Source organism: Balaenoptera acutorostrata, chromosome 10 (genome assembly GCF_949987535.1).
Source record: "Balaenoptera acutorostrata chromosome 10, mBalAcu1.1, whole genome shotgun sequence".
Classification (NCBI taxonomy): Eukaryota; Metazoa; Chordata; class Mammalia; order Artiodactyla; family Balaenopteridae; genus Balaenoptera; species Balaenoptera acutorostrata.
This window is the reverse complement of record NC_080073.1, coordinates 81,406,901-81,431,899: the sequence shown is the minus strand read 5'-3', so window position 1 is coordinate 81,431,899 and position 24,999 is coordinate 81,406,901. Positions and strand designations below refer to the sequence as shown.

The window sequence follows — 24,999 nt, the reverse complement described above, 5'->3', positions numbered from 1 at the left end:
TTCCTCTCCCCTTTCCAGAGACCCCTGGATTCCAGCAGTTCCTACAACTGCTGACAAAAAAAAAAAACGGCTACTCATCTCATCTAAAAGAGATGGAGAAATTTTATCCTTGTTCATAAGATTAACAACAGGACAATGGCCACACATCTTTTGGGTCCTAACAATGGGCAAAAAGCGACAACTTCCTTCCAGGCGATGCTGTCTGCTGGCCACCTGAGTTTCCTCTCCCAGTTTCCTGGGGACTGCCTTTGTCTTTGCAGGACAGCTACTGCTGGAGATCTCAGTGCTGCCTTCTCCAAATCGTACCCTGATCTGTGTCTGGCTACTGGTCACTATTGTGTGTGTGTATGTGAAATACATGCCCCGAATGTTGGGAATGAAAGACTGACATGTGAAAAGGGGCTCCATTCCATGCAAGTGTGACCATAAACATTAACGTCGTGGATTTCTTATCTCTACCACGTTTGAATTCTACTGACTGTATATGCTGTGTGTTGTGAATGTAAAATAAAAAAGACTGTCAATTTACCTTTTTGTAAGTACAAATCTATAGGAATGACAGGGAGAGGAGAGGAGAGGAGAGGGCTGGCCTCAAGATGTCTGGAAACAGTGAAGAGCAAAACAGTTTAGAACAAGAAATTGTCCCAAGTTCCCAACAAAGTAAAACTATATTTGGAAGTTATTAATAAATAGCATGTCCATGCCATATAATAAAAAGATATGAACATCTCCTAATTTAAAGACATAAATAAAATCTATCACTTACTCCTTAAGGAAACTTTAAAATAAACTAACCAGGAATAAATAAGATGCCTGGTAAATAAGATGGAGAGTTCCAATGCTATTTGCAACAGAGATCCAATATTACCTTTAACAATGGAATATTAGAGGAATTCCTGCTTAAATGAGGGTAAAACACAGAGCTCATTCTTATCATAATTTTATAACATATATTTTGGAATAGGAAGAAACAAAGTCAGATATAAAACAAAATTTAGAGGACAACTTTGGAGAAAATATATGATGATTTACAGATGATTATTTAATGATAACTTAAAGATTCAACCACTAACTGCTATAATTTATAAATAACTTGAGTAACTTACTCAAATATAATGTCAATCTATGCAAAAATCATACTGTATAAGCCAATGGTATACAGTTAGGAAAGACAAAGAAATACACATTAGTGACAAAGAATATGCTGCCTTGGAGAAAAAAATCTAAACAAGAGATATATGGGACTTATATAAAAAATAAACTATATTTTATTGAATAGTTTAAAGAGAAGACTTGAATACATAGGGAATTACAACATGTTTCTAATTAGGTTGACTAATATTGCAAAGACCTCAGTTATTTCTATATTAACTGGTTTAACACAGTTCCAATTATTTTGTACAGGAGTATAACAGCATAAGATGATTCTAAAATTCTTCAGAAACTATAGATCAACACTAGAAAACTAATTTTTTACAGGAAATTGTTTTTTTTTGGCAGTGTGAAAAGGTAGCTCAACCAGAGAGATAATATTTATGTCACTATTCTTCAGGCAATGTGATACTGACACAAGAATATATGAGCACATTATGAGAAATAATCTCAATTAGGTATAGATATAGATACTAGATATAGAAATGTAATATGTGATGGAGATAATAAAAATAAAGGAAAACACAAGCATTAGTCTATAAATGGGGCTGTAAATTTGACTATTCAGAACATTTATTAATCTAGATTCACACTTCAAAAAATATACCAAAGTAAACTGTAGATAGATTAATGAGTTAAACTAGGTTTACTAAAACATAGCCATTGCTAGAGTATTACAAACATAATAAAGTGGAGATCACTTATGTGGGATTAAAGGCATTTTTTTCTTTATCTTATAAAAATTTTCATACTTCCTGATTTGCCATGCATTGTTTATTAAAAATAAATAATAATTTTTCATTTAAAGGAACAAATAATCTAGAAAGGACATTGGTGATAGTATTTATAATATGTATCCATTAATATTAATTAATACTTACCAATTAATAATGAATAATTTAATGTTATTTATTAATTATGTATATGTCTTCTTCAATATGTGGGCAGGACTGTGCCCTTATTGACAAATGAGAAACCAAAGTGGAGTCCATTCTTTATGTTGGCTGATCAGCCATCCATCTTGCTGCTTTAGATCCTATTTAGGCTTCAAAATAGAGGTCATTATACTGGGTCTTTTGTACTGAATCCAGGTCATCCAACACTAAATGCAGCACATGGAGACTATGCTATGAAAATATAAAGAGTGGGAGTGGGGTGGGGAGAGGGGAGATTCATTGTTAATTATCCCATTGCAAAAGAAACCAATGAGTGAAATAAGTCAGACAGAGAAAGACAAATACTGTGTGATATCACTTATATGTGGAATCTAAAAAATACAACCAACTAGTGAATGAAACAAAAAAGAAACAGGAAAAAAAAAAAGAAGCCAATGACTACTACCCACACAAATTTTTAAAACCGTAGCTCAGCATATTTGTTGCCCAAGAAAGTTCTGGAAGCCAGAAGAGATCAAGGTTACCTGGAAAAGTTTCACTGACTGTGGATGGACCTGGATGGACCCAAAACCACGGAGTTTTCCTTTTCATAGAGAAAGGATCTGTGTTCCCATATTTTACCCCATTCTTCCTGAAATTTGATCAAACCCACAAATGGGACTCTGAGATAACGTGGAGGAGCAATGTGAAATGCTATCTTTCCATTTTAATGGGGACTCACCAATGAGATGGAGGTGGAAAGGAGGCATGCCGTTTCATATGATTTGATACTCACTATTCTTCCTTCCCTAAAACCCAAATATTCAGCTGAATGCCTTAGGACACATATCTGCTATAAATTCATTTTTTTATCTCATTTGTCTGAGATCTAAGCTTCCTGTGGAGGTCCAAGATCAAAGGATCGGATTCCTTCTGATGTCGGTGCTGACATATAATGTGTGCTGACTTAGTTCTGTCTATAACCTCACAGTGGGAAGTGGCCAGCCTCCCTCGGCACCTTTACTCAGTGCACTCTCATTTCAGCTGGGGAGTCTGTCAGCTATGTTGCTGATTGGAGCTGCCATGTAAATAATTCATGGGAGATTTTTAAATGGTTTTGGGCCTGCAAAGAAAAGCTACACTCGTGTTAGTCTTTTATGAATAGACGCAGACCTGAAGAACAAGGGGGAATAGATTTCTAAAGACGGTCTCTCAAAAACAGAATAACAATACCTTCAATGGATTGAAAATAGGTGACTTGCAGTGTTTGATTCCCCTTACATGAGATGGTATTGGTTGTACCAAGGGATAAAAATTCAAAGCACTTTTTCCTTTTTAAACTTTGCTTCTATCTGACAATTGATTATTCTTGTTGTTTGGTTATTTGCTGATCTTGATAAACTATATCTTTTCCTCCTGGTGGGAGCGGTAATTATAGAGATGACACCAAGCTCAATACTTGGCATAGGATTGGGCTTAACAGAGGGGCAAGGTTAATGGCAAAAAAAGTTCCTTCCCTGAAGGAACTCAAAGTCCTAAGAGGAAGATGAGACTCTCATACAAGGAAAGGTGTCCAATAATAGAAAGAGTTGCCCAAGTCAAATGAGAAACTCCAGCCAGCAAGTATTGAGGCACAAAGCAATGTAGTTTGAGTTGTCAAGGAACAGTTCTGGAAGGATTTGAAGATCCCATAGTGAGACTAGGATAACCTGAAAGCTCTAAGCAAGAGAATTATCCCATAGTTAGAGAACCATGGCAGATACATGCTAGGCAAAAGGACTGTGGAAGAAGAGAGAGAAGATATGGATAATGTGGGCTTTGCAGAATATTAATTGACACATCATCAAAACTATATAAACAACATGATTACTTTATCTTGTTTTACTGCTCCAAATCAAAAGTGTGTTATATATATTTTATATATAGAGAGAGTACTCATATTTATATTAAGTTGCTATTACCTTCTTCCTCACCTCAGCTCCCATTCATTGTTAGATTAAATTGAGGTGGGAAATTGTTACCCTTTGCCTCAATACTGTCTCTTACACCATGATATAGACATGATGACTGTCTCCTAACACAAGCCAAGATGGGTCTCAGTAAACTAAGAGAGGAGCATAATACAGAGGTTCATAAATTAACATCTACCTTGTATTTAAAACTATACACGTACAAAAAGTTCACATTATGCATTTGGTGGTGAGATATGAGATAAGCAGGGATGGGAAATGTCATGCCCCACTCTCAGGCATGTATCCAGCCAGACCTTCTTCTTAACTCACTGCTATCTTAACTTTACACAGTATTGTGTGGTTCTCACAGTACAGACTCTGGAGCCACAGATCTTGACCTCTGTAATGTAAGATCTGCCATTCCTTTATATGCTGTCTTGAGAAGTTACTTAATCTCTCTGTATCTCAATGGCCTCCCTTCTAAGAGGGAGATAATAATAGCACTTACTTCACAGAGTGCTGGTAAGGATTAAATTATATATATGTATATATATGTATGTATATATGTATGTATATATTTTTATATACATATATATGTATATACATACATATATATGAAATATATGTATTTATATAAAAAAAATATATATATATAAAAATTGGTGGCCAGCATGTGATAATTGCTATAATTGCCATATAAGTGTTACTTTAAATGATTATTATCCTTTCTCTCTTCAAAGAACACATACTGGAATGTAAAAGGATGAGTATCACTAACATAGAATAATTTTGAATTTCCTTTAATTTCTTTAAAAACAATAATTTAATAAAATTATTTAAAAAGTTGAACTATAGCATTTTATTGTTTGCAAAAATAGATTGATACATACCTCAACACTTAATGAATTATGAGGACGAGACATTTATGAGTTAGGAAATACTTTCTGAAGGAAGTGAGAAATTTGGGGAGGGGAGTAAAAGAAGGCAGAGAGTTGTTTTTTTTTTTTTTTTTTAAACATCTTTATTGAAGTATAATTGCCTTACAATAGTGTGTTAGCTTCTGCTTTATAACAAAGTGAATCAGTTATACATATACAATATGTTCCCATTTCTCTTCCCTCTTGCATCTCCCTCCCTCCCACCCTCCCCATCCCACCCCTCTAGGTGGTCACAAAGCACCCAGCTGATCTCCCTGTGCTGTGCGGCTGCTTCCCACTAGCTATCTATTTTACATTTGGTAGTGTATATATGTCCATGACACTCTCTTACCCTGTCACATCTCACCCCACCCCCTCCCCATATCCTCAAGTCCATTCTCTAGTAGGTCTGTGTCTTTATTCCCGTCTTGCCACTAGGTTCTTCATGGCCTTTTTTTTTTTTTTTTTTCCCTTAGATTCCGTATATATGTGTTAGCATACTGTATTTGTTTTTCTCTTTCTGACTTACTTCACTCTGTATGACAGACTCTAACTCCATCCACCTCATTACAAATACCTCCATTTCATTTCTTTTTATGGCTGAGTAATATTCCATTGTATATATGTGCCACCTCTTCTTCATCCATTCATCTGTCGATGGACATTTAGGTTGCTTCCATGTCCTAGCTATTGTAAATAGAGCTGCAATGAACATTTTGGTACATGACTCTTTTTGACCTATGGTTTTCTCAGGGTATATGCCCAGTAGTGGGATTGCTGGGTCATATGGTAGTTCTATTTGTAGTTTTTTAAGGAACCTCCATACTGTTCTCCATAGTGGCTGTATCAATTTACATTCCCACCAACAGTGCAAGAGTGTTCCCTTTCCTCCACACCCTCTCCAGCATTTATTGTTTCTAGATTTTTTGATGATGGCCATTCTGACCGGTGTGAGATGATATCTCATTGTAGTTTTGATTTGCATTTCTCTAATGATTAATGATGTTGAGCATTCTTTCATGTGTCTGTAGGCCATCTGTATATCTTCTTTGGAGAAATGTCTATTTAGATCTTCTGCCCATTTTTGGATTGGGTTGTTCGTTTTTCTGTTATTGAGCTGCATGAGCTGCTTGTAAATCTTGGAGATTAATCCTTTGTCAGTTGCTTCATTTGCAAATATTTTCTCCCATTCTGAGGGTTGTCTTTTGGTCTTGTTTATGGTTTCCTTTGCTGTGCAAAAGCTTTTAAGTTTCATTAGGTCCCATTTGTTTATTTGTGTTCTTATTTCCATTTCTCTGGGAGCTGGGTCAAAAAGAATCTTGCTGTGATGTATGTCATAGAGTGTTCTGCCTATGTTTTCCTCTAAGAGTTTGATAGTGTCTGCCCTTACACTTAGGTCTTTAATCCATTTTGAGTTTATTTTTGTGCATGGTGTCAGGGAGTGTTCTAATTTCATACTTTTACATGTTCCTGTCCAATTTTCCCAGCACCACTTATTGAAGAGGCTGTCTTTTCTCCACTGTATATGCTTGCCTCCTTTATCAAAGATAAGTTGACCATATGTGTGTGGGTTTATCTCTGGGCTTTCTATCCTGTTCCATTGATCTATATTTCTGTTTTTGTGCCAATACCAAACTGTCTTGATTACTGAAGCTTTGTAATATAGTCTGAAGTCAGGGAGCCTGATTCCCCCAGCTCCATTTTTCGTTCTCAAGATGGCTTTGGCTATTCGGGGTCTTTTGTGTTTCCATACAAATTGTGAAATTTTTTGTTCTAGTTCTGTGAAAAATGCCAGTGGTAGTTTGATAGGGATTGCATTGAATCTGTAGATTGCTTTGGGTAGTAGAGACATTTTCACAATGTTGATTCTTCCAATCCAGGAACATGGTATATCTCTCCATCTATTTGTGTCATCTTTAATTTCTTTCATCAGTGTCTTATAATTTTCTGCATACAGGTCTTTTGTCTCCTTAGGTAGGTTTATTCCTAGATATTTTATTCTTTTTGTTGCAATGGTAAATGGGAGTGTTTTCTTAATTTCACTTTCAGATTTTTCGTCATTAGTGTATAGAAATGCAAGAGATTTCTGTGCATTAATTTTGTATCCTGCTACTTTACCAAATTCATTGATTAGCTCTAGGAGTTTTCTGGTAGCATCTTTAGGATTCTCTATGTATAGTATCATGTCATCTGCAAATAGTGACAGCTTTACTTCTTCTTTTCCGATTTGGATTCCTTTTATTTCTTTGTCTTCTCTGATTGCTGTGGCTAGGACTTCCAGAACTATGTTGAATAATAGTGGTGAGAGTGGGCAACCTTGTCTTGTTCCTGATCTTAGTGGAAATGGTTTCAGTTTTTCACCATTGAGGACAATGTTGGCTGTGGGTTTGTCATATATGGCCTTTATTATGTTGAGGAAAGTTCCCTCTATGCCTACTTTCTGCAGGGCTTTTATCATAAATGGGTGTTGAATTTTGTCGAAAGCTTTCTCTGCATCTATTGAGATGATCATATGGTTTTTCTCCTTCAATTTGTTAATATGGTGTATCACATTGATTGATTTGCGTATATTGAAGAATCCTTGCATTCCTGGGATAAACCCCACTTGATCATGGTGTATGATCCTTTTAATGTGCTGTTGGATTCTGTTTGCTAGTATTTTGTTGAGGATTTTTGCATCTATGTTCATCAGTGATATTGGCCTGTAGTTTTCTTTCTTTGTGACATCTTTGTCTGGTTTTGGTATCAGGGTGATGGTGGCCTCGTAGAATGAGTTTGGGAGTGTTCCTCCCTCTGCAATATTTTGGAAGAGTTTGAGAAGGATAGGTGTTAGCTCTTCTCTAAATGTTTGATAGAATTCGCCTGTGAAGCCATCTGGTCCTGGGCTTTTGTTTGTTGGAAGGTTTTTAATCACAGTTTCAATTTCAGTGCTTGTGATTGGTCTGTTCATATTTTCTATTTCTTCCTGGTTCAGTCTTGGCAGTTTGTGCATTTCTAAGAATCTGTCCATTTCTTCCAGGTTGTCCATTTTATTGGCATAGAGTTGCTTGTAGTAATCTCTCATGATCTTTTGTATTTCTGCAGTGTCAGTGGTTACTTCTCCTTTTTCATTTCTAATTCTATTGATCTGGGTCTTCTCCCTTTTTTTCTTGATGAGTCTGGCTAATGGTTTATCAATTTTGTTTATCTTTTCAAAGAACCAGCTTTTAGTTTCATTGATTTTTGCTATTGTTTCCTTCATTTCTTTTTCATTTATTTCTGACCTGATCTTTATAATTTCTTTCCTTCTGCTGGCTTTGGGGTTTTTTTGTTCTTCTTTCTCTAATTGCTTTAGGTGCAAGGTTAGGTTGTTTATTCGAGATGTTTCCTGTTTCTTGAGGTAGGCTTGTATTGCTATAAACTTCCCTCTTAGCACTGCTTTTGCTGCGTCCCATAGGTTTTGGGTCGTCATGTCTCCGTTGTCATTTGTTTCTAGGTATTTTTTGATTTCCCCTTTGATTTCTTCAGTAATCACTTCGTTATTAAGTAATGTATTGTGTAGCCTCCATGTGTTTGTATTTTTTACAGATCTTTTCCTGTAATTGATATCTAGTCTCATAGCGTTGTGGTTGGAAAAGATACTTGATACGATTTCAATTTTCTTAAATTTACCAAGGCTTGATTTGTGACCCAAGATATGATCTATCCTGGAGAATGTTCCATGAGCACTTGAGAAAAATGTGTATTCTGTTGTTTTTGGGTGGAATGTCCTATAAATATCAATTAAGTCCATATTGTTTAATGTATCATTTAAAGCTTGTGTTTCCTTATTTATTTTCATTTTGGATGATCTGTCCATTGGTGAAAGTGGGGTGTTAAAGTCCCCTACTATGATTGTGTTGCTGTCAATTTCCCCTTTTATGGCTGTTAGTATTTGCCTTATGTATTGAGGTGCTCCTATGTTGGGTGCATAAATATTTACAATTGTTATACCTTCCTCTTGGATTGATCCCTTGATCATTATATAGTGTCCTTCTTTGTCTCTTGTAATAGTCTTTATTTTAAAGTCGATTTTGTCTGATATGAGAATTGCTACTCCAGCTTTCTTTTGATTTCCATTTGCATGGAATATCTTTTTCCATCCCCTCACTTTCAATCTGTATGTGTCTCTAGGTCTGAAGTGGGTCTCTTGTAGACAGCATATATATGGGTCTTGTTTTTGTATCCATTCAGCCAGCCTGTGTCTTTTGGTGGGAGCATTTAATCCATTTACATTCAAGGTAATTATCGATATGTATGTTCCTATTCCCATTTTCTTAAATGTATTGGGTTTGTTATTGTAGGTGTTTTCCTTCTCTTGTGTTTCTTGCCTAGAGAAGTTCCTTTAGCATTTGTTGTAAAGCTGGTTTGGTGGTGCTGAACTCTCTCAGCTTTTGCTTGTCTGTAAAGGTTTTAATTTCTCCATCAAATCTGAATGAGATCCTTGCTGGGTAGAGTAATCTTGGTTGTAGGTTTTTCTCCTTCATGACTTTAAGTATATCCTGCCACTCCCTTCTGGCTTGCAGAGTTTCTGCTGAGAGATCAGATGTTAACCTTATGGGGATTCCCTTGTGTGTTATTTGTTTTTTTTCCCTTGCTGCCTTTAATATGTTTTCCTTATATTTAATTTTTGACAGTTTGATTAATATGTGTCTTGGCGTGTTCCTCCTTGGGTTTATCCTGTATGGGACTCTCTGTGCTTCCAGGACTTGATTAACTATTTCCTTTCCCATATTAGGGAAGTTTTCAACTATAATCTCTTCAAAAATTTTCTCAGTCCCTTTCTTTTTCTCTTCTTCTTCTGGTACCCCTATAATTCGAATGTTGGAGCGTTTAATGTTGTCCCAGAGGTCCCTGAGACTGTCCTCAGTTCTTTTCATTCTTTTTTCTTTATCCTGCTCTGTAGTAGTTATTTCCACCATTTTATCTTTCAGGTCACTTATCCTTTCTTCTGCCTCAGTTATTCTACTATTGATCCCATCTAGAGTATTTTTAATTTCATTTATTGTGTTCTTCATCATTGCTTGGTTCCTCTTTAGTTCTTCTACATCCTTGTTAAATGTTTCTTGCATTTTGTCTATTCTATTTCCAAGATTTTGGATCATCCTTACTATCATTATTCTGAATTCTTTTTCAGGTAGACTACCTATTTCCTCTTCATTTGTTAAGTCCAGTGTGTTTTGAGCCTGCTCCTTCATCTGCTGTGTGTTTTTCTGTCGTCTCATTTTGCCTATCTTACTGTGTTTGGGGTCTCCTTTTCACAGGCTGCAGGTTCGTAGTTCCCGTTGTTTTTGGTATCTGTCCCCAGTGGCTAAGGTTGGTTCAGTGGGTTGTGTAGGCTTCCTGGTGGAGGGAACTAGTGCCTGAGTTCTGGTGGATGAGGCTAGATCTTGTCTTTCTGGTGGGCACGTCCACGTCTGGTGGTGTATTTTGGGGTGTCTGTGGCCTTATTTTGATTTTAGGCAGCCTCTCTGCTAATGGATGGGGTTGTGTTCCTGTCTAGCTAGTTGTTTGGCATAGGGTGTCCAGCACTGTAGCTTGCTGGTCGTTGGGTGAAGCTGGGTCTTGATGTTGAGATGGAGATCTCTGGGAGATTTTTGCCGTTTGGTATTACGTGGAGCTGGGAGGTCTCTTGTGGACCAGTGTTCTGAAGTTGGCTCTCCCCCCTCAGAGGCACGGCCCTGATGCCTGGCTGGAGCACCAAGAGCCTTTCGTCCACACGGCTCAGAGTAAAAGGGAGAAAAAATAGAAAGAAAGAAAGAAAGAGGCTATAATATAGTGAAGTAAAATAAAGCTATTGTGAAGCAAAGCTATACAGACAAAATCTCACCCAGAAGCATATACATATACACTCACAAAAAAAAGGAAAAGGGGAAAAATTAATATCTCCTGCTCCCAGAGTCCCCCTCCTGAATTTGGGCTGATTCGTTGTCTGTTCAGGTGTTCAGCAGGTGCAGGCACATCACGTTGTTTGTGGAGCTTTAATCCGCTGCTCCCGAGGCTGCTGGGAGAGATTTCCCCTTCTCTTCCCTGTTCGCACAGCTCCTGGGGTTCAGCTTTGGATTTGGGCCCTCCTCTGCGTGTAGGTCGCCTGAGGGCGTCTGTTCCCCGCCCAGACAGGACGGGGTTAAAGGAGCAGCTGCTTCGGGGGCTCTGGCTCACCCAGGCCGCGGGGAGGGAGCGGTACGGAGGAGGCGGGGCGAGCCTGCAGCGGCCGAGGCCGGCGTGACGTTGCACCAGCTCGAGGCGCGCAGTGCGTTCTCCCGGGGATGTTGTCCCCGGATCCCGGGACCCTGGCAGTGGCGGGCTGCACAGGCTACCGGGAGGGGCGGTGTGGAGAGTGACCTGTGCTCACACACAGGCTTTTTGGAGGCGGCAGCAGCAGCCCCAGCGTCTCACGCCCGTCTCTGGGGTCCGCGCTGATCGCTGCGGCTCGCGCCCTTCTCTGGAGTTCGTTTAGGCGGCGCTCTGAATCCCCTCTCCTTGCGCGCAGCGAAACCAAGAGGCAAGAAAAAGTCTCTTGCCTCTTCAGCAGCTGCAGACCTTTTCCCGGTCTCCCTCCCGGCTAGCCGTGGTGCACCAACCCCTTCAGGCTGTGTTCACGCTGCCAGCCCCAGTCCTCTCCCTGCGATCCGACTGAAGCCGAGCCTCAGCTCCCAGCCCCGCCCGCCCCGGCGGGTGAGCAGACAAGCCTCTCGGGCTGGTGAGCGCCGCTCGGCGCCGAGCCTCTGTGCGGGAGTCTCTCCGTTTTTCCCTCTGTGCCCCTGTTGCTGTGGGGTCTGCGCTGATAGCTGCGGCTCGCTCCAGTCTCTGAAGTTCGTTTAGGCGGTGCTCTGAATCCCCTCTCCTCGCGCACCAGGAAACACAGAGGGAAGAAAAAGTCTCTTGCCTCTTCGGCAGCTGCAGACTTTTTCCCCGGACTCCCTCCCGGCTAGCTGTGGTGTGCTAACCCCTTCAGGCTGTGTTCACGCCGCCAGCCCCAGTCCTCTCCCTGTGATCCGACTGAAGCCCGAGCCTCAGCTCCCAGCCCCGCCCGCCCCGGCGGGGAAGCAGACAAGCCTCTCGGGCTGGTGAGTGCTGCTCAGCGCCGAGCCTCTGTGCGGGAACCTCTCCGCTTTGCCCTCCGCACCCCTGTGGCTGCGCTCTCCTCCGTGGCTCCAAAGCTTCCCCCCTCCGCCACCCGCAGTCTCCGCCCGCGAAGGGGCTTCCTAGTGCGTGGAAACCTTTCCTCCTTCACAGCTCCCTCCCACTGGTGCAGGTGCCGTCCCTATTCTTTTGTCTCTGTTATTTCTTTTTTCTTTTGCTCTACCCAAGTACGGGGGGAGTTTCTTGCCTTTTTGGAGGTCGGACGTTTTCTGCCAGCGTTCAGTGGGTGTTCTGTAGGAGCAGTTCCACGTGTAGATGTATTTCTACTGTATCTGTGGGAAGGAAGGTGATCTCCACGTCTTACTCTTCCGCCATCTTCTCCCTCCTCATTGTCAAGGCAGAGAGTTTTGAAAGACAGCATGGAAAAAATATTTCAGGCCTAGGGTGTGTTTTCTTATAGGTTGGTAATTATATATACACACTCATATGGATATGTGTTTATTTATATATTTATATAAATATATATTTATATAAATATATATATATTTATATATCTCTGCATATGTTTATATTTATGTTTTTGTAAAATCAAAAATATTTAAATGATGAATTTGGCATAAAAGCCAAAAGTATTAATAAGACTGGTTCTTAGAGCTCACATTTCTAAATACAAGTGTGAGTTAACCCACTTGGTAAGGTCTGACTCTGGCCTAATTTTCATATTTAAGCTGCCATGCTTACAATGAAAAATCCTGATTGACTTATCAACATCATAAAAGTTTTTTTCTGGGAAGCTATATTATCAAATTTGTGTTAGATAGTTAATATTAATTATCAGTTGGGCTTAGGATATGGTGTTTTTCTTTTTTTTTTCGAAAAAGTATGTATTCCCAAAGATATTTGGAAATCGGTAAGGTGATATAACTCAAGCTTTAATTATTTGGAGATATCTTTTCAGGAATGCTAAATATGCAAAATGTGCAATTAGCTGATTGGGAAGTAGGTCTATTTCGTCTCCTCCTTCTTTTCTCTCACAGATTTGAGGATGAAGGTCATGCTGGGCAAGCTGAACCAGCTCCCCCATCAGTCACTGAATGGTGTGTCCAGAAGGAAGGTAAGCCGCCGTGCAGTCCAAGAGGAAGGTGGCAGCCGAGAAGAGGCCGAGGCCGCGGTGCCTGCTCCCAGCATTACCAGTGTCGCATCACAGGGGAACACCTGTGCTTTGGGCTCTCCTGCTCAGCAGGTGTACCTGCAGGAGACTGGGAGCTGGAAGGAGGCCCAGGAGCAGGTGCTCCGATACCAGCTGTCAGGCCAAGATCAGCTGCTGCTGCCCTGCCCAGACCTCAGACGAGAGACGCAGCGACTGCAGGGCCGGAGTCGCCTGGGCAAGGAGCATGTCAGCCTGGGGCTGTCCCAGGAGAAGCCAGCCTCCTGCGGTGCCACCGAGGCATTCTGCCTCCGTTCAGTACGTCCGGAGGCTGTTCAGGAGCAGCTGTAATCAAGGAGTAGTGAGGGCATCTGGGCTGAAAGTCATAATGTTCAAAATATATCTGGCTCATGATGAGCAGGGGAGATGAGGCCTGACCAGTCTGGACATTAAGAAGGGAGAATATGGACTCTGAATTCTCTGTTTTCAACTTTAAAACGGAAGACAGTCATATAAATGAATGTACATTGAAATGGTATCTGATACATCTTTTGTATTCATCATGAATCCTAGTCCAATGTCCGGCAAATAATAGGTTCCCAAATACTAGATAATTTTTTACTTGTTTTTAGTTTAAGCTGGTTATCTTTCTGATTTACCAATTTTAATAACGGTGTAATGCTGATTTATACCAGTAGGGGGTGATATTAAGCTTCCTCTAGGATGATCACCCACAAAGCTTTGGGCTTCTCTTATTGAAGGGATCGTGAAAAAGTCTGGTCTGCTACAGCTATTTCTGCAGTGTTAAAGCAAAACATTTCTTTTTCCTATGAGAATGTTTGAAGGACAGGAGAAGACCCCACTCCCTGGTCTGCAGCCTTACCTGGCAACCACCTGGTTTTTCACAAGATGATTTTATTTCATGGCTTGAATTCAATCATTATTAGGAGCCCACAGTTGAGCAAACATACCAAGCTTGCACCTCATGAGTACTGACACATGGAAATTGAGATTCTCTTGGGCTTTGCTGAGATTTTAGTTGAGGACAAAATATAAAAATAGCAAGTTTGGGTAAGGAAATTGTCCATGGACCACAGTTATATTTTTCAATAGTTCTTTCTGTTAATAACTGAGTCAAATTTACAAGTGGAAAAAAACTGTATTGGGAGACTAGCAATGACCAAGTGGCCAAGTGGATTATCAGCTAACTTAATTATTAGAGAACTGCTTTTTGGAGAAGATAGTGCATGGGAGAGATTACATCATGTGCAGCCTCTCTAGGCTGTGTGCTAGGGGTTCAGATGGAGACCAGAGCAGAGGGTTAGCTATGCTGATAAGTTGAGTAAGGATATGAAAGGCAGTTTCACCCGATTCACACATTTGCAGAGGGCCCATCTGTGTCCAAACTAACTGATACTTTAAGCAGCCTGTGTCCTTGGCTGTGGATCCAGAAGGTCTTATGCACCAAGGGAGTAAAGCCAAGACTGCAAAGGTGAAGAAAATATCTAGAAAGAACTTGCTCTGAGCTTTTCCCTAAATCGAAACCAGGATTTTCCAATCTCTGAAAGATGAAGAGGCTGTCCTATGTTTGAATTAGAGCAGAGGAAGGAAACACACTCTATCATGGCAGAATTTTAAACAATGATGTCCTGGAATTAGCCCCAGAGGAGGTATTAATGGCAGAAAGTCATCATCTGAGGGCATCAGCGGGAAAGTATGTCTCACTCTACCATGAGCTGGCAGGGAAGTTCTCAGCCCCTGTGTCCATTCTTTAGGTGTCTTGCAGACATCTCAGATCTTAAAGCTGCCCCTGAAAGGAGGTAGGCAGTCTTCTCTGTGACACTGTGTTGGATTCTCTGGGTCCTCAGAGAGCTGTGATCTTTCACTACAAAAACATTTCAGAAGTTAAGGCTTTTGAGGAGTAGAAAACTGCCCACTAAGGGTTTGTCTGTACATTCTCCCTTTCACCACCTCCAATTCCAGCCCAGGTGTCTTTCCTGAGCTCTATATTGTTTATCGAGCTGCCTACTGAGAACTTCCACTAGGTTATCCCACAGCCACTACAATGTTAACAGGGCCTAAAACCTGCTTCTCAGGCTTGCCCTCACATAGTGCATGGCATGACCACATTCAGACTAGAAATCTAGAAGTCACCCACGACTTCTCCTTCTATCTAACCCGTCCCCAAAAGTCAGGTACCAGCTCTTATTTTTACACCTTCTTTACCCTTCTCCCAATCTCTACTATCTTCTTATCCATCCTCCATGTGCTAAACACTGATCTTTTTGGAAGGCAAGTTTGATCCTATGCCTCTGGCTGGGAACAACCATAATCGACCTATTAATTTTACCCTAGGAAAACCTAGGATCCCTGAGTCCAGAATGGACTCTTTGGGCCTGAACAGCAGCCAGAAATATCCAGAGTAACTTGCAGGGCTCTTGCATGTGTCACGGGATTTCAGAGTCTAGCCAGAATCCCCAACCCATAGTTAAGGCAGTTCTTTTTTTCCTCCTCAAAAAATGGGAGAATTGGGTAAATTCTGGAAGCAAAGAGAAGAGTTCTTGGTTCCTTTTTGTCTGGAGATGAGTTGATTAAATAAAACCCCACTGTAGGCCAACCCTAAACTTACTCAGACCATTAACATAGGGAACCCAGTAAGTGTTTCCCAGCAGTAACAAGCCTTACCCTTTATGCAAATAAGTAATTTTAAAATGTCTTGTTGCTGTGTAATTTCAAAGGACCTCTTCTTGCCTCCCATTTCTGATTTTCTATGTGTGATGGACTCCTTTCCTCCAAGATACTGAACAAACTAAAATTCTAGAGAGTTCAAAATTATTTGTAAATATTTATGGATGTTAAAGCTGAGAGGGATGATGGGAGCTAGGGTAGTTTCCACCATCTCTTGAGTTTTGGGGAATGTGTTCAGGAAAGGTACCAGACTCTGACAGAGCTTCGTGTGTTTCTCAGAGTGAGAGCCTGGACCAATCTGACCAAGGTTGTGTCCTGAAGCAAACTTACCCATCTCATTGCCCAAAGAGGCTGCTGAGTACTGAGAGGCTTTAGTCCCTCAGGGATGTCCCCTTTCAAGGATTATTCAGTTGAATGACTCCCGTCCATCTAACAGTCTAACTCCAAAAGTATAAAATTACTATACATTGAAATGTATGCAAACTATACGCAAAAATGAGCATGGGGAAATTGAATGTAAATTACATGCAAATATTAATCAACCAAGCTTCTATAAAATGTCATGTACATGTCAATAACAGTCAAGGATTTTAATTAATTCTGTCAGTTAAAATTCATGCATTTATTCCATATTTTGTTTCCAGAACTTATAATGTATTGTGCCAATTTTGAAAGAGCTATAAGCAGAAGGAATTACTCTGATGAGTGTAGAACCGTTGATTTCAGCTTACACTATATCACTGTGACAAATTACAGTTATATTTGAGAGGCAAATCACATTTCCGGAACTTAATATTTTAAAAAGGGATAAAACATTTTTTTATAATGTTAAATGAGGTTTAAATGTTTGAATACATAGATTTGGGTGTTTACAAGTATTCTTCTAGCCTTTTTTATCTTTGGGCCTCAAAAGACTGGGAATTTCTTTGCTTGGAACAATTCAAAAAAAGAATAGATTCTGCCCATAAATCTGGTCTGTTTTGAGACGGAAGATCTGTTTAACACATTATAGGACTTTCTAGAATTTACTGGGATTTGAATTGATTGCTCTATATCATCCCTCATTTCAGTCTCAAAATGACGACTCATTTATTATTATCACTATATCTTTTAACACTTAACATAGGATCGACCCTCTCAGAAGACTGTATCAATAGGTACCTATGCAATTGTACTATGCCATTTTATGTAAGGGACTTGAGCATCTGCGAATTTTGGTATCTGCAGGGGCTCCTGAAACAAATCCCCTATGGATACCGAGGGACCACTGAGGGTAATACGGTATCGTTAGCAGTTGGCACTATGCTGGGTGGTAGACCTTCAGAACTCATCTTGCATAACTGAAACTTTGTGCCCCTTGACCATCACCTCCCCATTGCCCCCAGCCTCTGGCAATCACTATTCTACTTTCTGCTTCTGAGTATGACTGTTTTAGATCCACATATAAGCAAGACCACATATTATTCATCTATCTATGTTGACTTATTTCATTTAGATAATGTTCTTTAGGTCCATCAGTGTTGTTGCAGACAGCAGGATTTCCCTCTTCTTTAAGACTGAGTGGTATTCCACGGTGGGTACTGTTTTAAGTCACTCAGTTGCGGTAATTTGTTACGCAGCTACAGAGACACTCTGGTTTCCCTGAACAAAAGGGGAGTCCAGTCCTCTTGTCTTGTCCTTGCTCCGGTCTCTTGGACGTCTCCTGATCTCTTTTTCAGTGGGCATGAATCACTTCCAGTCCCCCAGAAGCTTAAACCCCTCACTCGACCCGTAGATTACCCTGTGGGCATCTGGATGGCGTCAGTCTCGGTGCCTCTCTGGGTGTCCCACTGGCGCTCGCTCCTTCCAGGGTGGAGGATGCCGGCTCTCAGGTCCTCCAGACACCATGGATTTGTTCCCATCCTGGAACCACAAGATGGAAACAAGCCAGAGTGTCCTTGTCTCCGTCTCTCCCTTCTGTCTTCTCATTTCCCAGTCTGTCCCCCCAACTAGATTCTGAAAAAAGTTATTTGCAGCATCCCCATCAGTTCCATGTGTGACAGGAGACTGATGTCAAGTGAGAAAATGAAATGTAAATTTTATTAAACACCCCCTCTCCTCTCTGTGTATCAATCCAGATTCCAGCCAAACATAGCAAATCAAATCCTGCCTATGCCCGGCCTCGGGGCACATGGAAAATCATTCTCCTTAATACCATTGCCTTCTAGTAAAATATTTTTCTGTTTGGTAAATGAAAATTGTAAATGCAAACCCTGTATTAATCCTAGTGAAAAGTATATTTTCAAAATGAACAGTTGAAGGAGGGAGCAGAGAAGGGACGAGGGGAGATTTGGGGGGCAAAGGGGAAGAGGTAGGGGATTGGGAAAACAGAATTGTATTTAGCTGTATCATGCACAGTCCTGGCCGGTGGCTGGGCAGAGATGCATATCCACAGAATAAATGCCGACATTCTTTGAAAGCTTGGCCCATCCGGACATTTATCTACATGCTGTCCTGTCTCAGAGATAATAAAGATCTTAAATCTGATACACTGGCTTGAAATTGCATTAGAAATATAGATGCTTCATTCTGGGTGTATGTGCACAATTACAGGTTGTCTGGAATTTTGACAGGTGATGTCTGACTGTGTGTAGAGAAAAATCTTGATTTGGGGTCTTAAGTGTGATTAACTTAGTGGGAAAAAAAAGCAAATTTTGACTGCATATTTATTGAAATAAAAATAACACAAAATTTGAACCAAAAGTGAACATTGAAAATACCACGACTACTTAAAATACACACTCTATTTATCCAAATTCCACTTGACAAATTTAAATGAAAACTGTAAATACTGTTCTACGTTTTTGAAAAAAGAAGTTAATTTATTGAATCTATTTTCTTTTAATTTGCTCATTTTAAGTGGGTAAACTATTTTTGAAATGACATTTTGTCAAGAACATATCGGTATTTGGACCACCTGTTCTGATTTGCCTGAGACTGGAGGCTTTCCAGGATATAAGACTTTCAGTGCAAAAACCAGAAAACCCCAGGAAGTTCCAGGCATACCAGGATGAGTTGGTCACCCTAATACATTACTATTATAAATAATATAAAGTAGTAATTCCTTATACTCTAATAAATTATTAGTATTGTAGACTTTATTTTTGAGAAATGATTTTGAGCTAAATAAACTTATAGCTGTATCTGGAAGTGATTTCCTTGACTTGGTCAAACTTGGCAGATAGAGTTCAGGCTTCCAAAATAAGTGAGGGCACAACTCAAGCATTACACTTGATAGCTGAGAAAATGGCATTCTTATCCTTTTCTTTCCTTGTAGTTAAGCTTTAAGAACATTCTTCCTGATACATCTATGAGTAATCAATATAAAAGAATCCGAGTTTTGCTTTTCAGAGGCTTAAGGATGTGCTAGAACACAACTGATATTGCATAAACAAATGCCTCTAGTTAAAAGATAAAACCCAGTTTAGGTACAGTATTGCATTTAAGATCTGAAAATGTAAGTTAAGTATTGGGCTAAACAGTGCATTCGTTTCCCACCTAGCAGAGGTCTGACCCCTGAGGTCGATGGAGCTATGTTTAGAATTTTAAAATAATGCCACACTATTTTCTGCACAAGAAGAGAGTTTATATGGTAATGTAGAAATGTTAACTTGAATTATTGTATTGGAAGCCACAATCCTTGATTGCTTAACTAAATATATTTGATTTCTTAACTACTCTTCCTTTTTGGTATTTTTGTGTACTAATTAATTAAAATAGGGTACTTTGTTTTAAAAATGGGTACAAATTATATGCGTAAAGAGCATAAAAGCAGCACTAACTCAAGGCAAAATTGTGGAATCATTAACGTGTGTATTTTGGGTTTGCCCTGACCTTTGTCTTATTTTATTTCTTCCAATCTTAGTCTCCACACCTTTGGTACTCAAACCAGCTCATACCATATGTATTTCAAGCTCCGGACCTATCATTTCTATATCCTTCCATCAAACTTACCTATCCAGTGACCCATTTTGTCTAGAATTTCTAGATAGTTTCACAGAATCATCCACACTAATGTTTTAATGTTAGTTATATCACACCCCCTATGGTATTTTCACTTTAACAGATTTCTCAAGGCATGGCTTAAAGGAATAGATCTAAAGATTGAATTCCAGTAAGTGGAGAAGGCTATTTTAGGAGAGGTCCCTCAAATAACGTATTGATACTGGTGTCCTATTGCTGCTATTGCCACAAACTTCCTGCCTTAAAAACACCACACATTTATTCTCTTAAAGTTTTAGATGTCAGAAGTCTGAAATCAGTTTCAATGAGCTGAAATAAAAATGCTCTCAAGGTTGATTCCTTCTTGGGATTCTAGGGGAGAATCTGTTTCCTTGCCTTTTTCATCTTCTCATGGCTGCCTGTATTCCTGGCTTGTGGACCTTCTTCCATCTTCAAAACGCATCTCCAATGCCTCCTTCACTTCGGATTCTTGATTCACATCTAATGTTTTTCTGATCTCCCGCCTCTCTAAGGACCCCTGCAATTACATTTAGGGCCCATCTGGATAATCCTAGATAACCTCCTCATTACCCGGTCTTTAACGTAACCACATCTGGAAGTCCCTTTTGCTATGTAAGGTACATTCACAGTCCCAGGGATTAGGATGAGGATAGCTTTTGAGAGGTCATTATTCAGCCTCCTACAAATAATATTCTCTCTGGTTATTTATGTCTATGGTGAGGTTGGCTCTGTAGGAAGGAAAAGCTATAGTGATGACAAACCCTATCCCTCCATGCAGCTGAGCATATAATTTGGGAACTGGGGATGGAGTACTGCATGGTGGTAACCACCAGCATCACATACCTTTGTGGTCCCTGTTGCAGTGAGAATGGAGAGGTCATAGAATGAAGCCCTTCTGTCCACTTCTGTCCAGTCCTTTCTAAGGCCCCCTCTCAGTGCTGCTGGGATGGGGTTATAGGAGCTTCAGGAAAGGGGCCACAGACACAAAGATCAAAGTAATTGGGCCTATTGGATCTTGAGGCAAAAGTGGTATGTTTTAATGCACAAGAAATCCAAGAGAGAATATTTATCTTTTTCTTTATACGTACAATTTTCCTTTCCTTTCCTTCCACAATTCATGTCCTATACATTCTTTGGGGCCCAGACAAGGTCTACCTCTGGTCTCCCATGCCCCAGTGAGCTTCCCCTTGCCTGGGATTGTCTACACTGCCTTCCTTACAATATGAGGCCATACCCAGGTGAGGAGTGGCTGTTGACATTTTAGAGAATATGTCTGTTTCCCCAACCAGGTTATAAACATAGTGACAGCAGGGACCGTGTCTCCTGTATCCGTGAGTTCTCCACCACACTCCTAGTACAGTGACTTAGTAACAGAGTGGATGTGGACGTTGAATGAATGACTATGGGAAAACTGTTTTCCTAAATCAGACTTGAGTCAAGACCTGTGCTTTCAGCACATTTGTAAATAAATATTTCTAAATATTTATGATGCTCTTAGGCAAAGAGGAGGAGAACAGTTGCTCAATAAATATGTGTTGATTGATCAATCAACAAATAGTTCCTTAAGTGCTACAGAAGGAAAGTTATTCTGGGTTCATTTTCATGGCATTGGCTGGCTTTATAGCCATTTTCCCCCAAAATTCTATGCCTAAATGGTTGAAGTTTTAAGTGTAAAACAAGTTTAGGAGGAGCTTACAATAATATTTTTCCCCTTTATCTGCTCCTGGATAATGTGAATTAAAAACAAGTACTTTATGCATATACCACACATAGTACTGTTTTAAAACCTAAGGTTTATATAATCACATGATGTTTCATAAACCTTTGGTAGAGATACTATACCTTAAAGTCAATAATGTGTCTATTTCACTATCACACCCCTTTTAGATCTTTAATTTAATGCTACCTCAAAGCTCTGGTCACTGGATAAAAATATTTGTAACAAAGAAAAGGAAGATTAATATACTTAATAAATAAAAGCCTCTTAAAATTATTTAGGAAAAGATGACTGTGGCCAAACCCCACCCCTAACTAAACTGGTAAACATACTGTTCACAAAAGAAAAAATACAAACAAAAGTAAACATATAAAAAGGCTCATTTCAATGTGATCAAATGATGCAAATTCAAACAACAAGGTGACTCCACATTTCATTTATCCAATTGGCAAATACTTAAAGGATATGTAATACCCAGTAGATGGGAATACTCTTGGTGTTGGCAAAAATACTGCCTAATAAGTGTTCCCATGTGGGGTGGCTGTCAGTTGATATAAACTTTATAGAGGGCAATTTGATCATTATCAAAGGACTTTAAAATGTATATATTTGTCTAAGTGATTCAAATATAAAAGTTTTACCTAAATAATTCATTGGAATATACACTGCACTTATATGCCAAAACAATAACAACCAATTCCCCAAACTATTGACAAAAGAGAAATAATTAAATTAAAAACTAAGTAAATGAGATAGTTAAATTGATACAGCCATATAATTAAAAGACTTTGATTCATTAAAAATTATGTTTTCATATAATAATTGCATAAGAAATCCTTATTTTTCACTAGTAAGTCAAACATATAGGGTACAAATAGAGCATGATCTCACATACATTTGTATGTCTGTCTTATGCCCATATTTATATATGTATGTACACGTGTTAACAAGAGTTATCTCTGAAAGATGGTTTTATTTGTATTTTACATTCTCTTCTTTGTTTTTGTTTTATTCAGAATTTCAACCATTAACAAGTTACCTTGTAATCAGATAAAAATCCAACAAGTTCTATTTAAAAAGGACTAGGGACCCCAGCCTCTGCACTGATAAACACCCCTCCCCACCGCTAGCCTGGGAGGTGCCCACCTGCACAAATTCACTTTGTACTGGCTTGCCTCCCCCTTGTTCCCCCGTGGGAGAATCAGCTGAAGAAGACCCAGCTGCAGCGTGGTGAGGTCCTGGGGAATATGCCAACCACGGAGGGGTCATGGAACCTGAGGTCCCTTGGCAAGCCTCTATTACTTCCTGCTTTTATTCCTCATCACCTTGGTCACCCTGGTCCAAAATTAGGATGAACATAGTCTTCTCATTGTGGTACAGCAGAGGGGTTTTCCACCAGACCCAGCTGGGGAAATGTTATTCTCATTGCTCTTCCCTCTGCAGTGTCCTGGCTCAGATGGGATGGAAGAAGTGTGCTTTGCTGTGCAGTTGGTAGAGGATGGAAGTGGTAATAACACGAGCGTTGACTAGACTCAATATTAGTGATGGTACTGGGGAGTCGTCCCGGCTTTGGGCTGCCTGAAGGCAGTGGTGATCCCCTGCTTGTCCTATCTGTCAGTCTATTTGATCTCCAAATGAATTGCTTTTGATAACAGCTATATAAATGCAGAACTGATCCGCTGGGCCTTCTTAAATGAGACTCCTCGCTTTCATCTCCCAGTCATTTCAAAAAGCAGATAGACTTGTTAGAGGTTTTAATGCAATGATTTATGTTTTATCTTGCTTGGTTTGAGGCAGCATTTATTTAGCACTAAATTCTTCCCAAGCCTCTATGTGAGGGGAGGCTCACATATGTTGTATGTTGAACATACAACATTTGGGGTTTCTTTTTTTAAAAAAATAAATTCAATAATATATGTTTTTCTCCTTTATTATGGTCAGGAAAGGCAATAAACCTTATTTTAAGGAAGGAGGGAGGAAACAGAAAAATTCACCATACAAAACACTTTCATTATCAGACCCTTGGCAATGTTATAGGGAACCAGAAAGGAAAAGTATTAATTCTCCAATTCTATAGAACAAAAGCATTAAGCTTCCCCCACCCAATGACCACCAGAAAAAGAAATCACAATTAATTTCAATTAAAACAAAGGAAGACAAATTTTCTCATGGTTTTGTCCCATGTCGTTTGCATTTTCTATAAGAAAGCAAACTGTGGAAGTCTTAATTATTTCTCTTTCTTATAATTTTCTCTCCTTACACCTCATTTTCTAACCTCTTTCTGCTTTCACCCCTTTCCCATTGTATGAATGAAGAAAATTCTATTAAAGAGAATGGAGCATCATTTATAATACACAGAACCTTTTGTAAGAAGCTTTGTCCATTTACCACTCAAAGGCTATAAGTAAGCTTATTTAAGGGATATATTTAGGGGAAAAGACACAATGTATTGCAACTTGAGAATGAAATAGAGCTTGATCTCTTTTTTTTTTAATTAATTAATTAATTAATTTATTTATTTATTATTTATGTTTGGCTGCATTGGGTCTTCACTGCTATGCGCGGGCATTCTCTAGTTGTGGCGAGCCAGGGCTACTCTTCGTTGCAGTGCGCGGGCTTCTCATTGTGATGGCTTCTCTTGTTGCAGAGCACGGGCTCTAGGTGCACGGGCTTCAGTAGTTGTGGCTCAAGGGCTCAGTAGTTGTGGCTCATGGGCTCTAGAGCGCAGGCTCAGTAGTTGTGGCGCACGGGCTTAGTTGTTCCGCAACGTGTGGGATCTTCCCAGACCAGGGCTTGAACCTGTGTCCCCTGCATTGGCAGATGGATTCTTAAGCCCTGCGTCACCAGGGAAGTCCCTTGATTTCTTTTTCATTAGAGGAATATCTCGCTTCATGAAATGTTGTTGTAAGAAGCATATTGTAAATTGTATATGTTTGTATAAATAGAACCATCTAAATGAATTGTGACAACTTGCTATTTGAAATTGTGGTTTTTAAATCAAGTATATTGTGATTTTCAAATAAAACGTCAGCCCAAATCTGAACTTTTCATTGATCATGTTTGGTTAAAAGGAGATTATTCTCCCATGAAACACCATAACAATTTATTCCAATCACTGTGCAGTATGACAAACTGCAATGGCATCTTCTTGAAGTGATATATAATAGAGCAGAGAAAAAGAGACCACATGGTATGAAATACTTGACATCTCCAGTTCTAGGAGATAGAATTCATTTTTGAGAACTAAGGGGACTCATAATTCAAAAGGGTCAAAGCTACCTGGAGATGGATTAAGATTTTTTTCTATGTGGTAGAAAACATATTTGTGTCCTGCGTAAGGCTTTCACTCTGTAATTTCCTTTTTTTTTTTTTTAATTTTTTAAATTTATTATTTATTTATTATTTTTATTTTTGGCTGTGTTGGGTCTTCGTTTCTGTGTGAGGG

The 24,999-nt window shown here is 39.6% G+C and overlaps 1 protein-coding gene across 7 annotated transcripts in view; it reads left to right on the top strand.

Moving 5' to 3' along the window:
- The window catches only part of PKHD1 (PKHD1 ciliary IPT domain containing fibrocystin/polyductin), a 456,842-nt gene extending 438,696 nt beyond the window's left edge, over positions 1-18,146 (top strand). For all 7 annotated transcript variants that reach the window (XM_057555319.1, XM_057555317.1, XM_057555318.1 and 4 more), the window contains one exon: positions 13,038-18,146. In XM_057555319.1, the coding sequence (XP_057411302.1) occupies positions 13,038-13,498 (461 nt within the window). In that variant the 3' untranslated portion in view covers positions 13,499-18,146. The remainder of the gene's footprint in view (positions 1-13,037) is intronic.
- The last annotated feature ends 6,853 nt before the right edge of the window (positions 18,147-24,999 follow it).